The sequence below is a fragment of the Populus trichocarpa genome, chromosome 5, assembly GCF_000002775.5.
Source record: "Populus trichocarpa isolate Nisqually-1 chromosome 5, P.trichocarpa_v4.1, whole genome shotgun sequence".
Classification (NCBI taxonomy): Eukaryota; Viridiplantae; Streptophyta; class Magnoliopsida; order Malpighiales; family Salicaceae; genus Populus; species Populus trichocarpa.
The window spans coordinates 6,559,512-6,577,125 of NC_037289.2; the positions used below are offsets into that span (position 1 = coordinate 6,559,512).

The 17,614-nt window shown below is 31.3% G+C and overlaps 2 protein-coding genes across 8 annotated transcripts; both read left to right on the plus strand.

Annotated features, from left to right (window-relative positions):
• Nucleotides 1-6,899: 6,899 nt before the first annotated feature.
• On the plus strand, nt 6,900-9,584 carry LOC7486384 (4-hydroxybenzoate polyprenyltransferase, mitochondrial). 2 transcript variants are annotated; one of them, XM_002306351.4, is made up of 8 exons: nt 6,904-7,322; nt 7,499-7,634; nt 7,828-7,949; nt 8,077-8,146; nt 8,299-8,448; nt 8,860-8,995; nt 9,103-9,199; nt 9,300-9,584. In XM_002306351.4, exons 1-8 carry the CDS (start codon nt 6,985-6,987, stop codon nt 9,367-9,369), a joined length of 1,119 nt encoding a protein of 372 aa, XP_002306387.2. In that variant the 5' UTR covers nt 6,904-6,984; the 3' UTR covers nt 9,370-9,584. The 2 variants fall into 2 exon arrangements, with proteins under 2 accessions (XP_024457907.1, XP_002306387.2); XM_024602139.2 differs by lacking the exon at nt 8,299-8,448 and having other exon boundaries at nt 6,900-7,322.
• Nucleotides 9,585-10,239: 655 nt separating this feature from the next.
• LOC7492082 (4-hydroxybenzoate polyprenyltransferase, mitochondrial) lies at nt 10,240-17,120 on the plus strand. 6 transcript variants are annotated; one of them, XM_024602137.2, is made up of 10 exons: nt 10,240-10,719; nt 10,852-10,987; nt 11,192-11,313; nt 11,442-11,511; nt 11,641-11,790; nt 12,459-12,594; nt 12,696-12,792; nt 12,927-13,120; nt 13,483-13,597; nt 16,718-17,120. In XM_024602137.2, exons 1-8 carry the CDS (start codon nt 10,337-10,339, stop codon nt 12,994-12,996), a joined length of 1,164 nt encoding a protein of 387 aa, XP_024457905.2. In that variant the 5' UTR covers nt 10,240-10,336; the 3' UTR covers nt 12,997-13,120; nt 13,483-13,597; nt 16,718-17,120. The 6 variants fall into 6 exon arrangements, with proteins under 6 accessions (XP_024457905.2, XP_052309261.1, XP_052309260.1 ...); XM_052453301.1 differs by lacking the exon at nt 16,718-17,120 and adding an exon at nt 14,073-14,300 and having other exon boundaries at nt 13,491-13,597; XM_052453300.1 differs by lacking the exon at nt 16,718-17,120 and adding an exon at nt 14,073-14,299.
• Nucleotides 17,121-17,614: the final 494 nt, after the last annotated feature.

Here is a 17,614-nt window from a genome sequence, read left to right on the forward strand (position 1 = left end):
GTGCTTAGATTACCCTTCAATACATTCAAGGGAGTAGGCTTTTGTTTAGGTTTCAGGATGAAGACCTTAGTAAAAAACTTGTGAAACGATGAACTAACCTCCCTTTCCTGTTTTTGTACTCTTAAACTTAAAGATCACTGTCCTCGGTGTTACTTCTTTGCTTGGGATGCAATTCTTTTCCCCTAACAGATACTGTGACCATTGATCTTATTACAGTATCTTTTGTTATGACAAGTGTGAAAACAACATTTATTTTTTGTCATAATATTTTCTGAGATTAAGATTGTATAAAAATAAATTTGTTTATAAGACAGTTTCTTTCTACGGAGAGAACACATCTTCTCCTCTATCAAAACAGTAGGTGAACACCGGCGTAAAAAACTGTCCTACGAAAATCTGAATCGTCGGGAGACTTTCGTCAGCTGGAGATTATGTTATAGAAAAAATGTTGTCAATTTTAATGATATGCTCCCTCAATTTTCTCCATTCATTATTGTCCACAGATAGATGAGGATGGGGAGAATGGTGTTTCGATAAATAACCTTTTTCCCTTTTCTTTTCCTTCGTCGTCTGTGGTCATGGTGACAACATACAGTGCTGCTTTCTCTTTCGGAGTTCATCTCTTATCAATTGCTCTTACATTTCGTTTGCTGGATTCTGTATGTCTGCAGGTTGACAGTTTGCTTGGTGCTGGGTCGTAGTGGTTCTTTAGAGCATGAAGCTGCCAGAAGAACGCGAAACGAGTTCATGGCAGCATCTTCATGGGATGGATCGAGATCAAAAGATAAGCTAGAGATTAGAGAATCCTCATCCTTGGTTCCACAAAAGAGACCATTTGATCTAGATTTTTCTGTAATCCGCCATTTATCCAAAAGACAAGATTGCTTTTTTCTCTTTCGAGTATCATAGGCGTATCTGGTGGTTTTAGACATCAACCACTCTCCTCCCTCCCTGTGTCCTCTTGTCATTGTCAAGAGTCTTACCCTATTGCCAACTAAAAATAGCCTCATGCCGTACGGAAATTCTGCTTACCTTATTTTATTTTATGAAATAGTCATGTGGCATTAATGGGGCTTCAAGCTCATTGGCAAATACATAAAAAGAAATAATAAAATGAGAGTTCTGTATTATTAATGAAATAGGTCATCTGATCCCTTTATAAATAAAGGCCTTTAATCTCACGAAAACAAACTCTCAAGGCACAGTAACTCTACCTAGAAGCTCCCAAGCTTGCAATTTCTCTACATGGACATGAAGTTTCCTCAAGTAATTAAGGATTTTAATAGAGATTGTACACGCAAATAATTAATCAAAATAACTATTTGTCAATGTTTGCTTAATTTCATAAAACTTGTGTGTACAATTTCACAAGAATTAATTCACGATGAGAAATCATTGTTGACCTCCTCTCACAAAATACTCTTAAACTGAATATTACTTTGATTAAACAAAAAAGAAATTAAATTTAGTTTTATTTTTTCAATTTCATCATTTAATTTTATATTTATTGGATATTCAACTTTATAATTTATTTTAGTTTACTTGAAATAAGGTTATCTTAGTCTCATAATCTGGATCACGAGTTTTGCGGGTTAAGCTAGTTGATTCGGGCTTTTTTGGTCCTTTTTTGTAATTGATTTTTTTTCAATTTTATCCTTCAACATTTGGGTTGACTGAGAATTAAACTTCATGATTTGTTTTGATTTTCTTTCTATAGAGTTATCCTAGTCTTATAACCCGAGTCAAGGGTTTGACGGGTTAACCCAGGTTGACTCAGTTTTTTTTAGGTCCTTTTTTAATTTATTTTTTCAATTTCATCATTCAATATTGAATTCATTGAGAATTAGGCTTCATAATTTGTTTTAATTTTATTTCTATTGAGTTATCCTTGGGTAGCGTTTGATATTGTGGTAGTGGTTGCTTTTTAAAATGTTTTTTCGCTTGAAAATGCATAAAAATAATTTTTTAAACAAAAAAATCATTTTTTTTTGCCAAACGGCGTTTGGGCTGCGTTCCCAAACACTACCTTAGTATCATAATCCAGGTTTGGTAGGTTAATCCAGGTTGACCCGAGTTTTCTTTTTATCTTTTTTAATTGACTTTTTTAATTTCATTCCTCAACATTGAGTTGATTGAGAATTGAACTTTACTATATTTTTTTATTTTGCTTTCTACAAAGTTGTCACATTCTCATTACCCAAGTCATGGATTTATATGTTAACCTGTGTTGACCCGTGTTGATTTAATATGTTGTCGTCTCAATATTTTTTTAAAAAAGATGTCATCTCAAAAAAAAATTTAGTCGACCTATGTTTTTTTTATTCCAGTTGTCCATGTTGCTTTTGGACTTGCCAAGTTGAACGAGTCATAACAGGTCAATCCCTACACAGTTAAAATTCTTTATTCTTGAAAACATGTTAGCAATGTATAGATATTTTTTTAACGTTTTAAAAAAAATTGATTTGACCCACAACATAGCACAAGTGAATGATTTAGTTAACAAGAACTAATTGAGTAGGGGAAATCATTATTCCTCTCCTCACGAATTACCATTTACTAAAACCTTTTTTTTTTAATTTTCAATCTCATCTTTTAACATGTGATTTACTAGGGATTGAGCTTCATATTTATTTTGATTTTTCTTATATTAAATTATCCTGGTATCATTACTCGGGTCATGGATTTGATGGGTTAACCTAGCTAACTCAAGTTTTTTTTATCCTTTTTTTAATTGAACTTTTTTCCTATTTCATCCTTCAATGATTTATTGAGAATTAAACTTAATAATTGTTTCTGATTTACTTTCTATAAAGTTATTTTGGTTTCATATCCTAAGTTGCGGATTTTGTGGGTTAACTAACATGGTTGACTCGAGTCACTTTTTTGGGTCTTTTTTTTTAATATAAATATATATTTTTTAATTTCATCATTTAACATTAGATTGATTATGAATTAGGTTTTGTGATTTTTTTTAATTTACTTTTTATAAAGTATCTTTGTCTAATGCTCAGGTCACAGATTCGACTGATTAACCCGAGTTGACTTATATTTTTTTTAATTGAAATTTTTAAGATTTTAACATTCAATATTGAGTTGATTGAAAATTGAGGTTCATAATTTGGTTCGATTTACTTTTTATAGGGTTATCTTGATTTTATGACTCAGATCATGGATTTGAAATGTTACCTTGAGTTGAACTAGTTCAATCTAATATTTTATCATCTTAATATTTAAAAAAAGATAATGATTTGAATTTTTTTTGTCAAACTATATTTTTATCGATCTTCCATTTTTTTTTTATCTGCAAAGTCGACCATGTCACATCAAATCAAACCCTACAAGATTCAAAATTTATTTTCATTAAAAAATATGTTATTAATGCCTGAATATTAATTTATATATTTTTTTAAAAAATAATCTGACTCGTAACATAGCGTGAATCAATAATCTAGTTATGTCCGTTGTATTTATAACAGCATTGTTCATAAAATTTCTAATGACCTATGGCCAGATGCCAAAAATCCAATGAATTAGATTCTTAATATAATTCTGAATTTATTACTTGATTTAGATTAGACTAGTTATCATGCCTGGCGGATATAATTCCAAGTTAATTTATAACTCAAGATAATGAATTCAAAGATTTGTGAACGCTAATTAAGCTAAAGCGGAGAGCTGGCACTCCTGAAAAAAAAAGAAAAAAAGAAAAAAGATACTCATGTAAATATTTTACAAGCACAGGTTAAAAAAACATAATTGTGGAATATAAAGGAAAGAGCAAAGGTAGTGAAACCATTTTAAAAGCTATTTATTATTTAATTTTATAGCTATTAAAATAAATGTTCAAAAGAGTTCAAAGAATTTAAATTCTAGAGGAAAAAAATGTATTTCTAAAATAAAAGAAAAATTCACTGTTTTAAATATGTATTGTTTTTTGTTTTGAAAAAACAATTTTCTTATTAACAACATGGTATTTTTAATAAAAACTTAAGGTAATTAAAATAAATATTGCGTAAAGACTAAAGATTTAAATTCAGGAGAACAAAATGCATTTCTTGAAGCAAAGCAACCTTTTACTGATTCATTCATTTTTTATTTTGATGCAATAATGTTTATTTATTTATTTGAAGCATGTTTTTATGCTCTTGTATGAAAAACATTTTGTGTGAAAACTATATAAATATTAACAATAAAAATAGAAAAAATATACTATATTATCATTGACTATTCATGTGTATTTTTTTAAAAAAGAAAAATTTACATATTAGATTCAAATTTACTTATTCATAAAATAATTGCAAATATTACCATAAAAACTCTAATCTCATTTAAAAAGCCTGGAATAATTGAATATTTTTCTAAATGTCATTGTAAGTATTTACTTAAAGAGAATTTTATTTTAAAAAAATAAAAAATGAAGGGTCGTGTGAATGGTGTCCATGCACGCCTAGGTTCTTAAGACCAAGCTTATGCACATAACATTTGAAAATAAAGACAGGATGCTATATATTTCTCTTATATTTTGAGAAAACATTTTTTTTTAATTATAAACATGATTTTCTAAATAAAAACTTGTCATGTCTTGTAAAGCAATCTTCAACAAAGAAACAAAAAATATTTTATTTTTTATTTTTATGTAATTATATAAAAAATAAAAGAATAATTAATTCAAGAAAACAATATACTGACAATAAAAAATAGAAAAAAATAAATTTAAATTTTATAGAATATCCAAGAGTAATGTTTTTCAAGAAGTTATTCATATGAATTTTATATATATAAATAACTATTAAAAAAAGGTGCAAATTGAAAGAATCTAAAAACCCTTTTGAAAAACAAGGTATCTCCACACTAAAAAACATTATTCACCGGAAAAATATAATGATACTATTCCCTCTCTCTACCTGTAAAAAAGTTAATACTTATTTTTAAGGGTATTTAAGTCTTTTTACATAGTTTATTTGTAATTGGCAAATAAATAGAAGATAAAAAGTATTTTCCCATCTTAATTATACAATAAAATGATAAAAATACCATTGAAAGCAAAAACATTAAACCTTGAATCAAAGGGCATTTTTATATTTTTATACTGATACTTTGGTTAACAAAGGGCAAATTGATATTTGTTCAAATATAAAAATAATAAACAATTAAAATACACACTAAAATAAAGAAAATACCTTAGAACAAAAAAAAGTTTTAATCATGGAGTCAAAGGGTGTTTTCAGATTTTCAAAATGTTTTTTATAATTACTTAGCCAGTTCAGGAGCGAATTACCATTTGGCTAAAAAAATAATAATAATGTGGGTGAGTATTTACATAACCGAGAGGCACATGGAAGACACCTGCGCATCTTGGTAAGTGTGTGCAACACCTCTCGGTGTCCAAAAATACCCTTCTTCCATATCGTTGGAAGTGCTACCGTGTCCTATTTTATTTGGTGTGGCACATATTGGTTTTGGTGGTCCAGTTTGTCACCTGTAAACCTTTTTTTTTCCTCCTTTTATCTCCTTTCCTTGAAAATTATAGCTTCACCCTCTTTGTTGTTGGTATTTTAACTTCAACCATTATAGTTTTGATTTCTAATTTTTGTTCTTGACTTTTTTGTTGAAGTTTTATTTGTTTTCAATCTCATCGTTCCATCTCAATTTACAATTATTATATTTTTAAATTTGGTTCTCATTCTTTTGATTTTTAATTTTTTTCCTTACCCCTTTGTAAAAGTGTTGTTTGTTTTTAATGACATCATTCAATCCAAATTGATGGTATTATGTTTTCCAATTTGTTATTCATTATTTTGATTTCTGATATTTTTCTTGACCCTTTTATAAAAGTTGTTATTCTTTTTAATTTCATCCTTCAACATGAATTTGTTTTTATTTTTTATGTCTATTTTGATCCTCGTTCTTTTAGTTTTTTTGGTCCTTTCCTAAATTAATTTTTCTTTTCAACTTTCACCTTTCAATCAAATATAACATTTATTTGGTATTTGAGTTTTGATTATTATTCTTTTAATTGCTATTTTTTTAGAATCCTTTGGTATAATTAATTTTTTTTTCAATTTCATCTTTCAATACTTGATTGATTAGGAATTGAACCTCATGGTTTTTTCAAATAGGATATTTTGAATATAATGATCAAGGTCATAAGTTTGAAAAGTTAATACAAGTTTTTTTATTTTAAAAAAAGTGCTTTATAATTCTCTTTATTTGTTTTTTATCAGGTTATTCCAATCTCATTATCTAGGTTGCGGGTTTAGCGGAATATCCCGAGATGACTTGACCATGATTACCAGGTTATAGGTTTGTCATGCTAACTCATGTTAACCATGACCGGTATTTTATGTCATTTTGTTATCCTGTTTTGTTCTTCCAAATTTAATGGATTGTAAATTGAGATATATCTTTTGTCTCTTTTTGAATTTTTTTTTCAGGTATCCTAATCATTTTTTTTAAAAAAATTGATTCATTTACGGTTATTTTATATTTTTTTTCATCTAATTTAATTAAAGCCAACATATTTGACCTACTCAGGTCTTTAACCCTAATCATATATATTTTTTAAACAGGTTTATGGTAGCTAAATATTATTTTTTGAGCAAAAAATAATTCAATCCTGAAACGCGGACATCATGTCTAGTATTACACAAAAACTCTAATATTATTAAAAAAGCATGACATAGTTTAAATATGTTCTTTTTTAACTTATTTTTAATGATATAGCCAAACACTATAAAATATTTTTCAACTTATTTTTGATAATATTATCAAACATCAAAAAATAATTTATTTTCAAGAAATTTATTTAGAAAAAAAAATACTTTGTAAAAAAAGAATTATTTTTCAGCAATCAATAGCGGCATTTATTAAATCCACCGAATTGTTCTAATAAAACAAAACTGCTGTCGCGGCAGATAATATATTTTGTCGTTACTCACCGAATTGGACAGCCACACAAGCTGATCCCGTTCTTCGCTAAAAACAATGTCGTTTTTACTCCGTCGCAGCATCACCGGAACCACCAGGTTTCTCTCCGCTTCACGCTATGTCTCCACCACGAGCCCTAACACTTATTATATCAGCCACTGCCTTTTACTCTCACAGAACCAAATTCCTACTTTTCCATCCAATCTATCGTTCATGAGAGAAATCTCCACCTTTTCTAGCTCAAAAGATAAGAAACAACAGGATGGAGAGCTATCAATGGGAGGAAAGGTTTCCTGGGTTGATGTGTACTTACCTAGACAAGTTAGACCTTATGCACATCTTGCTAGGATAGATAAGCAAATTGGGACTTGGCTTCTTGCTTGGCCTACCATGTGGTAAGGAGTGTTTTTGTAGTGTTAATAAGTATTCTGGTAGCTGAGGAAATGAAGTAAAGCTCAAAAACTTTCTAAAAATCTTGGACTTTTTGTGAGTTTTGTTTGGTTTGGTTCCTTCGAGGGATTATGATAAAATGGTTAAGATCTTTATAACATTATTAGATATTTATGTGTAGGTCAATAACGTTGGCAGCTGCACCAGGAAATCTTCCCGATTATAAGATGATTGGTCTGTTTGCTTTGGGTTCTTTGCTTGTAAGAAGCATTGCGTGTACTATAAATGATATTCTTGATAGAGACATTGATGCAAAGGTGAGGTTTGCATATGATTAATGTTGGTTAAATTAGTTTGATGTTCTGTTTTGTAATTGAAAATGATTGTAAGAAGTTATTTTGTTGATGTGTGCAGTAAAGTTCGTAAATCTTAGTTGTTAATGTGTTAGATTCATAACTGTTTCTCATCAAGAAGTTCATATCTTTCACCGGAATCTTTGTTAGCATGTAGGTTGATCGGACGAAGCGTAGACCGCTTGCAAGCGGGGTGTTGAAGCCATCTCAAGGGGTTCTTTTTCTTGGTTTTCAGTTGTTTTTGGGTCTTGGGATTCTTCTTCAACTGAATAATTATAGGTTAGTACTGTGTTAGTCAGTTTTACAACTCACATGTACTTGGCGAGAATTTAAATCAATGTCAGCAGCTTGTGCATAAAGATCATGTAATAATTTGCAGTAACTGTTTCTTAATTACTTTTAACAGCCGAGTTTTGGGAGTTTTATCTATGTTTCTCGTCTTCACCTATCCCCTCATGAAGAGATTTACTTATTGGGTAATGATACATACCTTCTAATATCTATTTTTCTCTGCTTTTCTCTTGTGTGCATACCTTTTTGTTTTTTTTTTTGTTTTAAAAAAGAACTATCGATGTAGAGTTCGTGACAATAGACTGATAACTCTATTAAATTTGATTTTTGGGTGAAGCCTCAAGCTTATCTTGGTTTTACATTTAGCTGGGGAGCTTTACTGGGATGGTCGGCAGTTAAAGGATCTCTTGATCCAGCCATTGTTTTGCCTCTATACGCTAGCGGTATATTTTGGACTCTCGTGTATGATACAATATATGCACACCAGGTACAGCTTCATTTTTTCTTCAAGGATTGTTAGCATTCTCATGCAACAAAAGTTTTGACTCATAAGAACCATTTTATATAGAAAGTCCTGCTCTGAAACCCAAGGTTTATTTAGCTTAATTCCGCTTGGTTCATCGCATAAAAAAAAGGCTTCGTGGAGCTTTTTGAGGTATATCTGCAGACTGCAGGACATTTCAGCCTGCATCAATCTTACTTTCCGATTGTTTTCTGCAAACCATTTATCTTTCATCTACTTGAAATTGTTTACCCTGTAGAAAATTTAATTTTGGTGCATTAGCTTAGTTTGGACTATGGAGAGACGAGGAATTTCTGGTCTGTTCTCTAAGTTCATAGTTTCCGGAAAAATGACTTCTCTTGCCTTTTGAAGTGACTTCGATAACCATGTGGTCAGGACAAGGAAGATGATCTCAAAGTGGGTGTTAAATCGACGGCCTTGTTGTTTGGGGATTCAACAAAGGAGTGGATTTCTGGGTTTGGAATTGCATGCATTGGTGGTCTTGCCCTCAGTGGATTCAACGCTGATCTTGGTATTTGCTTTATATGCTTCTGATTTCTAACTCCCGCTGTCTGTTTCTTGCTGAAAGTAACCTATTTGCCCTTTCTCCTCTTTTTTCATTAATAAAATACCGAGCAGGGTGGCCATTCTATGCGTTTTTGGCAGCAGGTTCTGGACAATTAGCTTGGCAAATATGGACAGTTAACCTATCCTGCCCCGCTGATTGCAGTAGAAAGTATGTCCTTGCGTTGAGTTCATGTCTTTGCAAACGATTACTATTCTCTGAATCCCTTCATTTAACTCGCTGTTTATTATTATTATTATCTTGGCTGCAGATTTGTGTCCAACAAATGGTTTGGGGCAATTGTATTCAGTGGGGTTTTACTTGGTAGACTTTGGTCGTAGATGTGTATTTGAGAAATCTCTCCCCACTACCTGCTGAGGCTAAGGCTGCTATGGATGCTGCCAAGTTGCTTAATCTTCAACAGCCTGTCATTACAACATTCTGTATCTTTGAGACCATAAACATCATAACTATGTCTCGTCAATCTGCAACAGCCTGTCCGTAGCTTGTTCCTTAATCTATTTTATTAAATTTATACATTATATTTTTGAGTTAATGATTATGGGTTTTTCTTGCTGCTAGAAAAAAACGTCATCAATGGCTAAAAATTCTTTTTTTTTTTTTTAATGTTAAACAAAATCAACCCCATCTAGTCAATGATAGGAAGTGAAATTCATCATCTATCACTTGTTTTGAAGGTGAGGTAATCACTCACCAGAGCTGAAGAAATGGTTTAGTGGAGGAGTACATGGAGAAGGTGGAAGCATGAGAAAATCACCTGTGGTTTCTGAAACTAGTGCAAACAGGTTCCTATATTAATTAATAATTTATTCTCTGGAGGGGGAGAAAAAGAAAGGAAAAAGACCAGGCGTGCCCGGTATTTATTATATATAAAAAAGTAATCAGTAGACCACCCCTTGTATGTTTGGTCACCCACCTATTGAAAAACATGTTTTTTGAGCTTGAAAAATCAAATCAATCACATAATTATTGATGTTTTAGTTTATAGTGCAATGTAATAACAAAAACGTAATAATGGCATATTGGAGAATGAAATAATTACATAATTATGAGCTGAGCCGTTCGCTTAAATTTTATATTTATGGTAGTTAGGTTTTATTGACTTGGGGTAAACTGGGCCCACGCCGATTTTACTCGAGCCCGAGCCATCATGAATTCGGCTGAATAGTCTACAAACCTATGGTGCCACAGTCAGATGTGGATCCTAGGCGGGTAAGAAGCCTAACAAGGTCAAATTTTGCGCCATATAAATTAACCATTTCAAAACTAAAGCTATCTCCCCTCAACATGGCGTCGTTTTTGCTCCGTCGCGCTTCCTGCAGCGCCACCAGGATCCTCTCCTCTTCACTCGCTCTGCCCACCGCCACAATAATCCCCAAATCAAACCCTAGCCCTAATTTTATCTATCACCACTATTTACTTCACCATTTCACTCAGTTTTCCCGCCAAAACAAAATTCCTAGCCCTTATTTAGGCTTCATTAAGGAAATCTCCAATATTCCAAGCACAAAAGAAGAGAAAGAACACAAGCGAAACAATGGAGAGCTGCCAAAGAGAGGAGAGAAGTCTTGGATTGATGTCTATTTGCCTAGACAAGTCCGGCCTTATGCACATTTAGCTAGGCTTGATAAGCCCATTGGGACCTGGCTTCTTGCTTGGCCTTGTATGTGGTAAGGATTTTGTGTTTTTATTGTGTTAATTGTTCTGGGTTTTGTTTGGTTGCTGAGAAAAGAAAATGAAGGAATTTGAGAAATTTTGCGAAGGTGTTAGGATCTTTGTAACATTTTTAATTTGTTATGTAGGTCAATCTCATTGGCAGCAGAACCTGGAAGTGTACCTAATTTTAAGATGATGGCGTTATTTGGCTGTGGGGCTTTGCTTTTAAGAGGAGCTGGGTGTACTATAAATGATTTGCTTGATAGAGATATTGATACGAAGGTAAGGTTTTTATGAAACTGCGTGCTGTATTGTTAAATGAGAAACTGATGTTTTGGTTAGCTGTAATTGCTCGTCTTGTTAGTGTATGCAATAAAGTTTGTGAATTTTTGTTTCATAATTAGGCAAGAAAATCACCAAAAAATTAGACTAACAGCTTCACCTTTTGAAAAATGTAACTATTTTTGTTGGAATTTTTGTGTGTAGGTCGAAAGGACAAAGCTAAGGCCAGTTGCCAGTGGTCTTTTGACGCCATTTCAAGGTCTTTGTTTTCTTGGTTTTCAATTGTTTTTGGGTCTTGGGATTCTTCTTCAACTGAATAATTATAGGTTAGTGCTGCGCCAATCACGCTTAGAAGTTGCATGTAGTTTGCAAGCTATTCAAATTCAATGTTGTCACCTTGCATTGAGCATGCATAATTATTTGGGTTAACTGTTACTTTATTTTTTTCTAACAGCCGTATTTTGGGAGCTTCATCCTTGTTGCTAGTCTTCTCCTATCCCCTTATGAAGAGATTTACATTTTGGGTAAAGATTTTTATCTATTTGCTTGCTGTATTCTCATGTTCGCGCAAGTTTTTGTTGCTTTTTGACATTTGATGCCAAGTTCAAGAAAATCTGGTGATAACCCTGTTAAATGCAATTGTTTGGTTGCAGCCTCAAGCATATCTTGGTTTAACATTTAACTGGGGAGCTTTACTGGGATGGTCTGCAGTTAAGGGGAGTCTGGATCCAGCTATTGTGATACCACTATATGCTAGTGGAGTATTTTGGACCCTGGTGTATGATACAATATATGCTCATCAGGTATAGCATCATAGCTTAAGGTGATTTCGTTAGCCCTTTATTTTCCAGCTATTTCATGCAAGTAAATTTGACTCATAAAAACCATGTAATATATGGTTCCTGAACTGTAAATAGTAAGATTCCATTAACCCTCTCATGCCTTTTCCTTGTGTGAAGTGAAACCTCTTCGTTTTCTGCCCATGCTTCTTGGTGCTCCTAGAGTTAATAGTACATTCTTTTGTGCAAAAAGCTTTCAACAATGGGCCACTGCAGTAATACAAACTGTTGTAATGTTGGAGCTTTGAATGCACTCTCCCTTTCTCATTTTTATTTTTTATTAACTGGATGGCTTATTTTGAATAACTGCTGTTTCTGATTTACAAGGTTTATCTGTTTTCTATTTCAGCCTCTATTGTCCTTCTTCACAGATTATTCTGTTTTAAACAACTTGCAGATTATCCACTCTTTTTTTTGTTTCAAATAGTTCATATTTTTCCACTTAAAATTGTCGTAGTTTAGGTGATGGATTTTTGTTTTTTAATTTTTATATAAACATATTTCTTTCTTTCCTTTTGTGGTGTTCTGCTGTCCATGTCTTTTTGAGGTCGTGTACTAAATTTGTTTGATTTATAGTTTGCAGAGAGTTGTATTTTTGTGCTCTTCTAAAATCAACTTTGATATATATTAAGGATAAGGAAGATGATCTTAAAGTGGGTGTTAAATCGACGGCCTTGAGATTTGGAGATTCAACAAAGGAGTGGATCACTGGGTTTGGAACTGCATGCATTAGTAGTCTTGCCCTCTGTGGATTCGATGCCGATATTGGTATTTGCTTTTTATGCTTCTGATGTACATGTCCTGTTTACTGTAGTTTTGCCCATGGTAATCTGCATTTTCTTCTCCTTTTCCTTACAAAACACGAGCAGGGTGGTCATTTTATGCATTTCTGGCAGCTGCTTCGGGTCAATTAGCTTGGCAAATATGGACAGTTGACCTATCATGCCGGGCTGATTGCAATAGAAAGTATGTCTATAGCTCACAAGAGTTTCATGATTTCGCGAAGCATTATTTGTGCTTCAAATTATTCGTTTAACCACTTTCAAGCTTGTAATATGATCAACTCACTACTTCCTATTGCATTTGTTTTCTTGCTGCAGATTTGTGTCAAACAAATGGTTTGGTGCTGTTGTTTTTAGTGGCATTTTGTTTGGTAGACTTTGGTCATAGAGGTATTGTCACTTTTCAGTAAAGCTGACAACATAATGTGGTTCTGAATTTGACCCTCTTAGGGTGTTCCTGCTTGACATCATCTTGATGATAAGGCAAACTCATAAAAGATATGCCTTTTGTGGTAATTAAATCTCTCTCTCTCTCTCTCTCTCTCTCTCTCTCTCTCTCTCCATGCTAGTCGAATATATTCTTTTGAATATTCAAATTAGAGCACTATGTTGGAGCCAAAAAACTACTATGCCAGAGTAATCCTTTTGATCAATAGAGATTCTTTTTTCAGTACAGTATAGGGAAGCAACTAATAATCGATAGCTGTGCTGCTCATATAAGCTATAACGTTCTTAGTAGAAGATCACCATCTTTATTTCTTTTCCCTTTTGTTTTATTATTTTTCTTTTGGCCATCGTTTTAGGTTGCTTGCAGGTTTATTAGTTTCCTCCACAATGTTTTGAATCTTGATGCTCTTACCATCTCATGCTGCAGAACTGGAGGACAGCTTTTGTTGCTGACATCTAGGAACTGAGCAATATGGCTGCGCTAGAAGTCAGAGGGGTGGGTTTAGATCTATTTTGTTCATTTGGGTTATAAAAACCATTAGGTAGGCATTCTTCGTTTTTAATTCAATTTCACTATTTGAGATTCAGTATTATAGTTAGAATGAGACAGATACATACAGCATTCTCTTTGGCCAGAAATGTTGTTGTAAGCATCTCAACTTATTTTTGTTCGAATATGTTGATATTGAAGAGAAAAGCCTTAAGAGTTATTATTATGCATCGGGCTTCTGGTTCAGTCTTTTCCAACATGATGCTATTTCATATTTTTCCCAAGAGAAGAGTTTTCTTGTTCTCGATTCTGCTTTTTTCCTTCTAAACTAGGACAAGCTGACTTTTGTTGATTGCAAATGTGATTCAAGGTTGAAGACGTAATGCAATTAATGAGTCGTCATTTATTATCAAGCATCAAATATGGTTGCTTGAAAAGCATTTATCTGATTGCTAGTTGTTGGCTTTGTTGTCGTGCCTGCCTCTGGAGAAGTCTCTGACATCAAATTTCTACAACCTTGTTCATAGATTATAACTCAAGCAAATCTTCATGTAATCTCATGGAAGTAGACAGGTACTTGTATACTTGTTACCCTCTCACTTGGTCAATATTGTCGGAGCATAATACTACTGAAAACACTGGCAAAGATTACAAGGAACTTTGGAACGAGTTGTAGATAGATGAAGATGGACATGCGCTTCAGCCTCGACAACATGTATTATTGAATGTTCGATGAGGCAAATTTTCATTTTGAAACTTTTCAGTAGGGGAAGTTTATCTCTTGAAATTACACACACACACACACACACACACACTAGCTTATCTAATTTAAGTTAAGAAGAACTTAACAGACACACAAGGTGATTTACAAGATACTAGCTATCGCATAATTTTTTTTCAACAACAACAAAAACAAAAAAAGAATATAAAGCCTTTTTCTAATAATAAATCTAAAAGAGAATTATTTGTGCTAGTAAATGAAAAAGAAAGTTGTCAATGATAACTAAAACTGAAATGAAAAAAATTGATATACAAATGTAGATAAATATATTTGATATTGAAATATGAGTTATTTATCTTGTTGTATTTAATAACTTTGTTTATTAAAATTAATTTTTTATTTAATCAAACGTTAATAAATATAAATACACACAAAACTATTGAATAAAATAAAAAAAATATTATGTAAAAAAAAAACATGTTTTCATTTTATGTAAAAATCAAGTAAAAACTAAATGATATTTAATCAAAGATTAAATTGAAAAGTTGAGAAATAGATGTTGATGTAGATATTTGATCTTCAAACCTAGACCATAGACTCAATTGTATATAATAACTTTATTTCTTGGAACCCATGCTTTATTTAATAAAATGATAATTAAAAAAAGAAAAATAAATAAATAGGGATACACAAAAAAAAATACCTCCTAATATAAAAAAAATGTTAAGAATTTATTCATAAATCAAGTAAAATTAAATCATATTCTTATAAAAAAAAGCATCATAATTTTTTTCAAAATTAAAAAAGATAAACAATAAAAAAATTAAATAAAAATCTAATATTAAATGATAAAAATAATAAAAAATTAAAAGAAAAAAAATATCAAAGCAAGTGGGCCTATCAATCTAGGCCATGTGCCTATGTTGATTTTTTTTTTAAATAAAAGGATAAACAACTTTTTTTTTTATAAAAAACATGTGATGTGTCAAATGTTATTGTAGATAATGTATTGCTTGTTCTACTTCCAAGCAAATGTAGTGTTGTTGAAAATTCAGGCTATGATTTTTATGAAAGAAAAAACTTGATTTTTAATTTTTTTAACTTAAAATATCTAGAAAACACTTTATATACCTCAATAAAGTGATAAACCTATAAATAATTTCAAATAACCCAAATAACAATCATAAATCTAGAATTAAAAAAAAAATCTTATCAAACTCATATCTAGCATTTCATGCAATATAAATGACAAAAAACAATTAAATAAGACTCTTTTCGTTAAATAAAACCTATTAACACTAATATTGATATTTTTCAAGGCTATAATTAATGTTAATTGAGGTTTTTTTTTTTTTTTATCTAATACTAGAATTCAATAACTCTTTTTTTTAAACTAAAAATAAAAAATATAAAAAATAAAATTATGAACAAATACTTTATACTTCGATACTTTTTTTAAATACATTCTCTTGACCACCTGTACCAAGTATTTTATCATAATAATACGAAGCTACCCATTTCTGTCTTCCCAGAGATTTTCTTCATCTTGAGAGCACGCATTAACAACTGATTTCTGTCCACTTTTCTCAAGATGCATTCTGATTTCTGGCCATCTGGAGATTGCAAGTGAAGGTTGTAGACAAATTAGGATATCGTTGACTTTCACTCTTTCCCCCCCTTTATATTTTCAAAACAACTCTTTAACTTATTTTATTTAGATTTGATTCTTGATTTTTTAATTATTATTTATTTTATATAAAATAATTTATTAAATTTGATTTTTTTCTGATTTCATTATTCTTTAAATTTTTATTCTATAAAATTTGGTTTATATTTTTTTATTACTATTTGTTTTGTTTGAAATAATTTTTAGAATTGAATTTTTTTATGATTTCATTATCCTTTAGTTTTGTTTTTCCTATTAAATTTAATCTTCATTCTTTTAATTACTTTTTATTTTTTTTACTTTGGCAAGTTTTTAAAATTGATATTTTTTTTTCTGATTTCATTCTTCAACATTAAATTGGTTGGGGATTAAACTTCTTAATTGAGTCCAGGTCTAATATTTCACATGTTACGAGTTTAGGAGATTAACTCAGGTTTTGGAGATTCACCTCAATTTGCTTGTTTTTTCCTTATTTTTTATGCTCATGTTTTTCATGTTTCATCTTTCAGTGTTTATTTAATTGGATATCAATATCTATTATTTTTTTTTGTTTTCTATATGATTTTTGTTTTTGCAGATTTTGAAAGTGACCCAGGTTATCTCGGCTCTTGTTATTTGTTATTCTTTGTTAAATTTACCTTTTTTTAATAGAGATTTTGTTTTTGAATTAAATTAAATTGGTTAAATATCAATATAAAATATTTATTTCATGATATTTTGTTTGGTTTGTTTTCCGAGTCATTACTCTTATAGCGCACATGACCCATTTTGGTTTCATCATGCAGCTTTTCATAACGATATTAAATCCATCTTGACAAGGTCTTTCTGGTAATGAGACGAAGTTTAAGGAGGAGCAATAGTGAATCTTCAACGAGCTTTTATTTCTTTGATAAGTTATATATATAGCAAATAAGTAGGATTTTCTTTTTCCTTGCCGGTACAAGTTTTGGCAGTGGAGGAGACAGGGGGCTGGCAAGGGCCCTGCCTTGCAAGAAAACCTTTTTTTTCCCGGCCTCCCTCGATAATTTATAGTTTTGGTCCTAAAACTAGTAAAATCTCAACGTTTCTTCAAGTTCCTTCTCCTACATTTGGATGTGTTAGGTGAAGTCTTGATAAGGTCCATTAATTCTTCTCCTACATTTGGATGTGTTAGTTGAAGTCTTGATAAGGTCCATCAATTATTTACTATTTCAAGCATCTAATATCTGATTACTAGCTTTCGAGGTGTTTGCCTGTGAAGGAGTTTCTGATAGCAATATTCAACCCCCTCGTCGACATGAAAGGTTTTAGTTCGTCTGAGAAAATTGTGTTAAGCGACAAGCCACAACCATAATTTATTGCATGCATTGAAAATGGTTGAATAATTGACAAGTGATATTATAGCATGGCAAGTTTAAATTTAAGATTACTTGACGCATGGCCCATTGATGAAAGAATTTGAATTTATAGTTAATAGGTGTGGTATATTGGTCATTTACTACATTCTTATGAACAATTTTATTACAATTATAGTTATAATAAAAATATTTAACAATAAAAAATATAATTTTTTTTAAAAATAAAAATCTCACGAAACATAAGACACTCCACGAACTCAAACACGAGCCTAAGCTCATCCCTTTCTTCATTTTTTTGCGTAGTTGGTGTATCATTAGACTATTTTAAGAAGTTAACTGTAGAAA

What these genes read in the sequence shown, in the direction of transcription:
- LOC7486384 (XM_002306351.4), top strand. Translation starts at nt 6,985, where the DNA reads ATGTCGTTTTTACTCCGTCGCAGCATCACCGGAACCACCAGGTTTCTC. An exon ending in CTTCAACTGAATAATTATAG is followed by an intron (nt 7,950 to 8,076) that starts GTTAGTACTGTG and finishes TACTTTTAACAG; the next exon opens with CCGAGTTTTGGGAGTTTTAT. An exon ending in TGGATTCAACGCTGATCTTG is followed by an intron (nt 8,996 to 9,102) that starts GTATTTGCTTTA and finishes AATACCGAGCAG; the next exon opens with GGTGGCCATTCTATGCGTTT.
- LOC7492082 (XM_024602137.2), top strand. Translation starts at nt 10,337, where the DNA reads ATGGCGTCGTTTTTGCTCCGTCGCGCTTCCTGCAGCGCCACCAGGATC. An exon ending in CTTGCTTGGCCTTGTATGTG is followed by an intron (nt 10,720 to 10,851) that starts GTAAGGATTTTG and finishes TTTGTTATGTAG; the next exon opens with GTCAATCTCATTGGCAGCAG. An exon ending in ATACAATATATGCTCATCAG is followed by an intron (nt 11,791 to 12,458) that starts GTATAGCATCAT and finishes ATATATATTAAG; the next exon opens with GATAAGGAAGATGATCTTAA.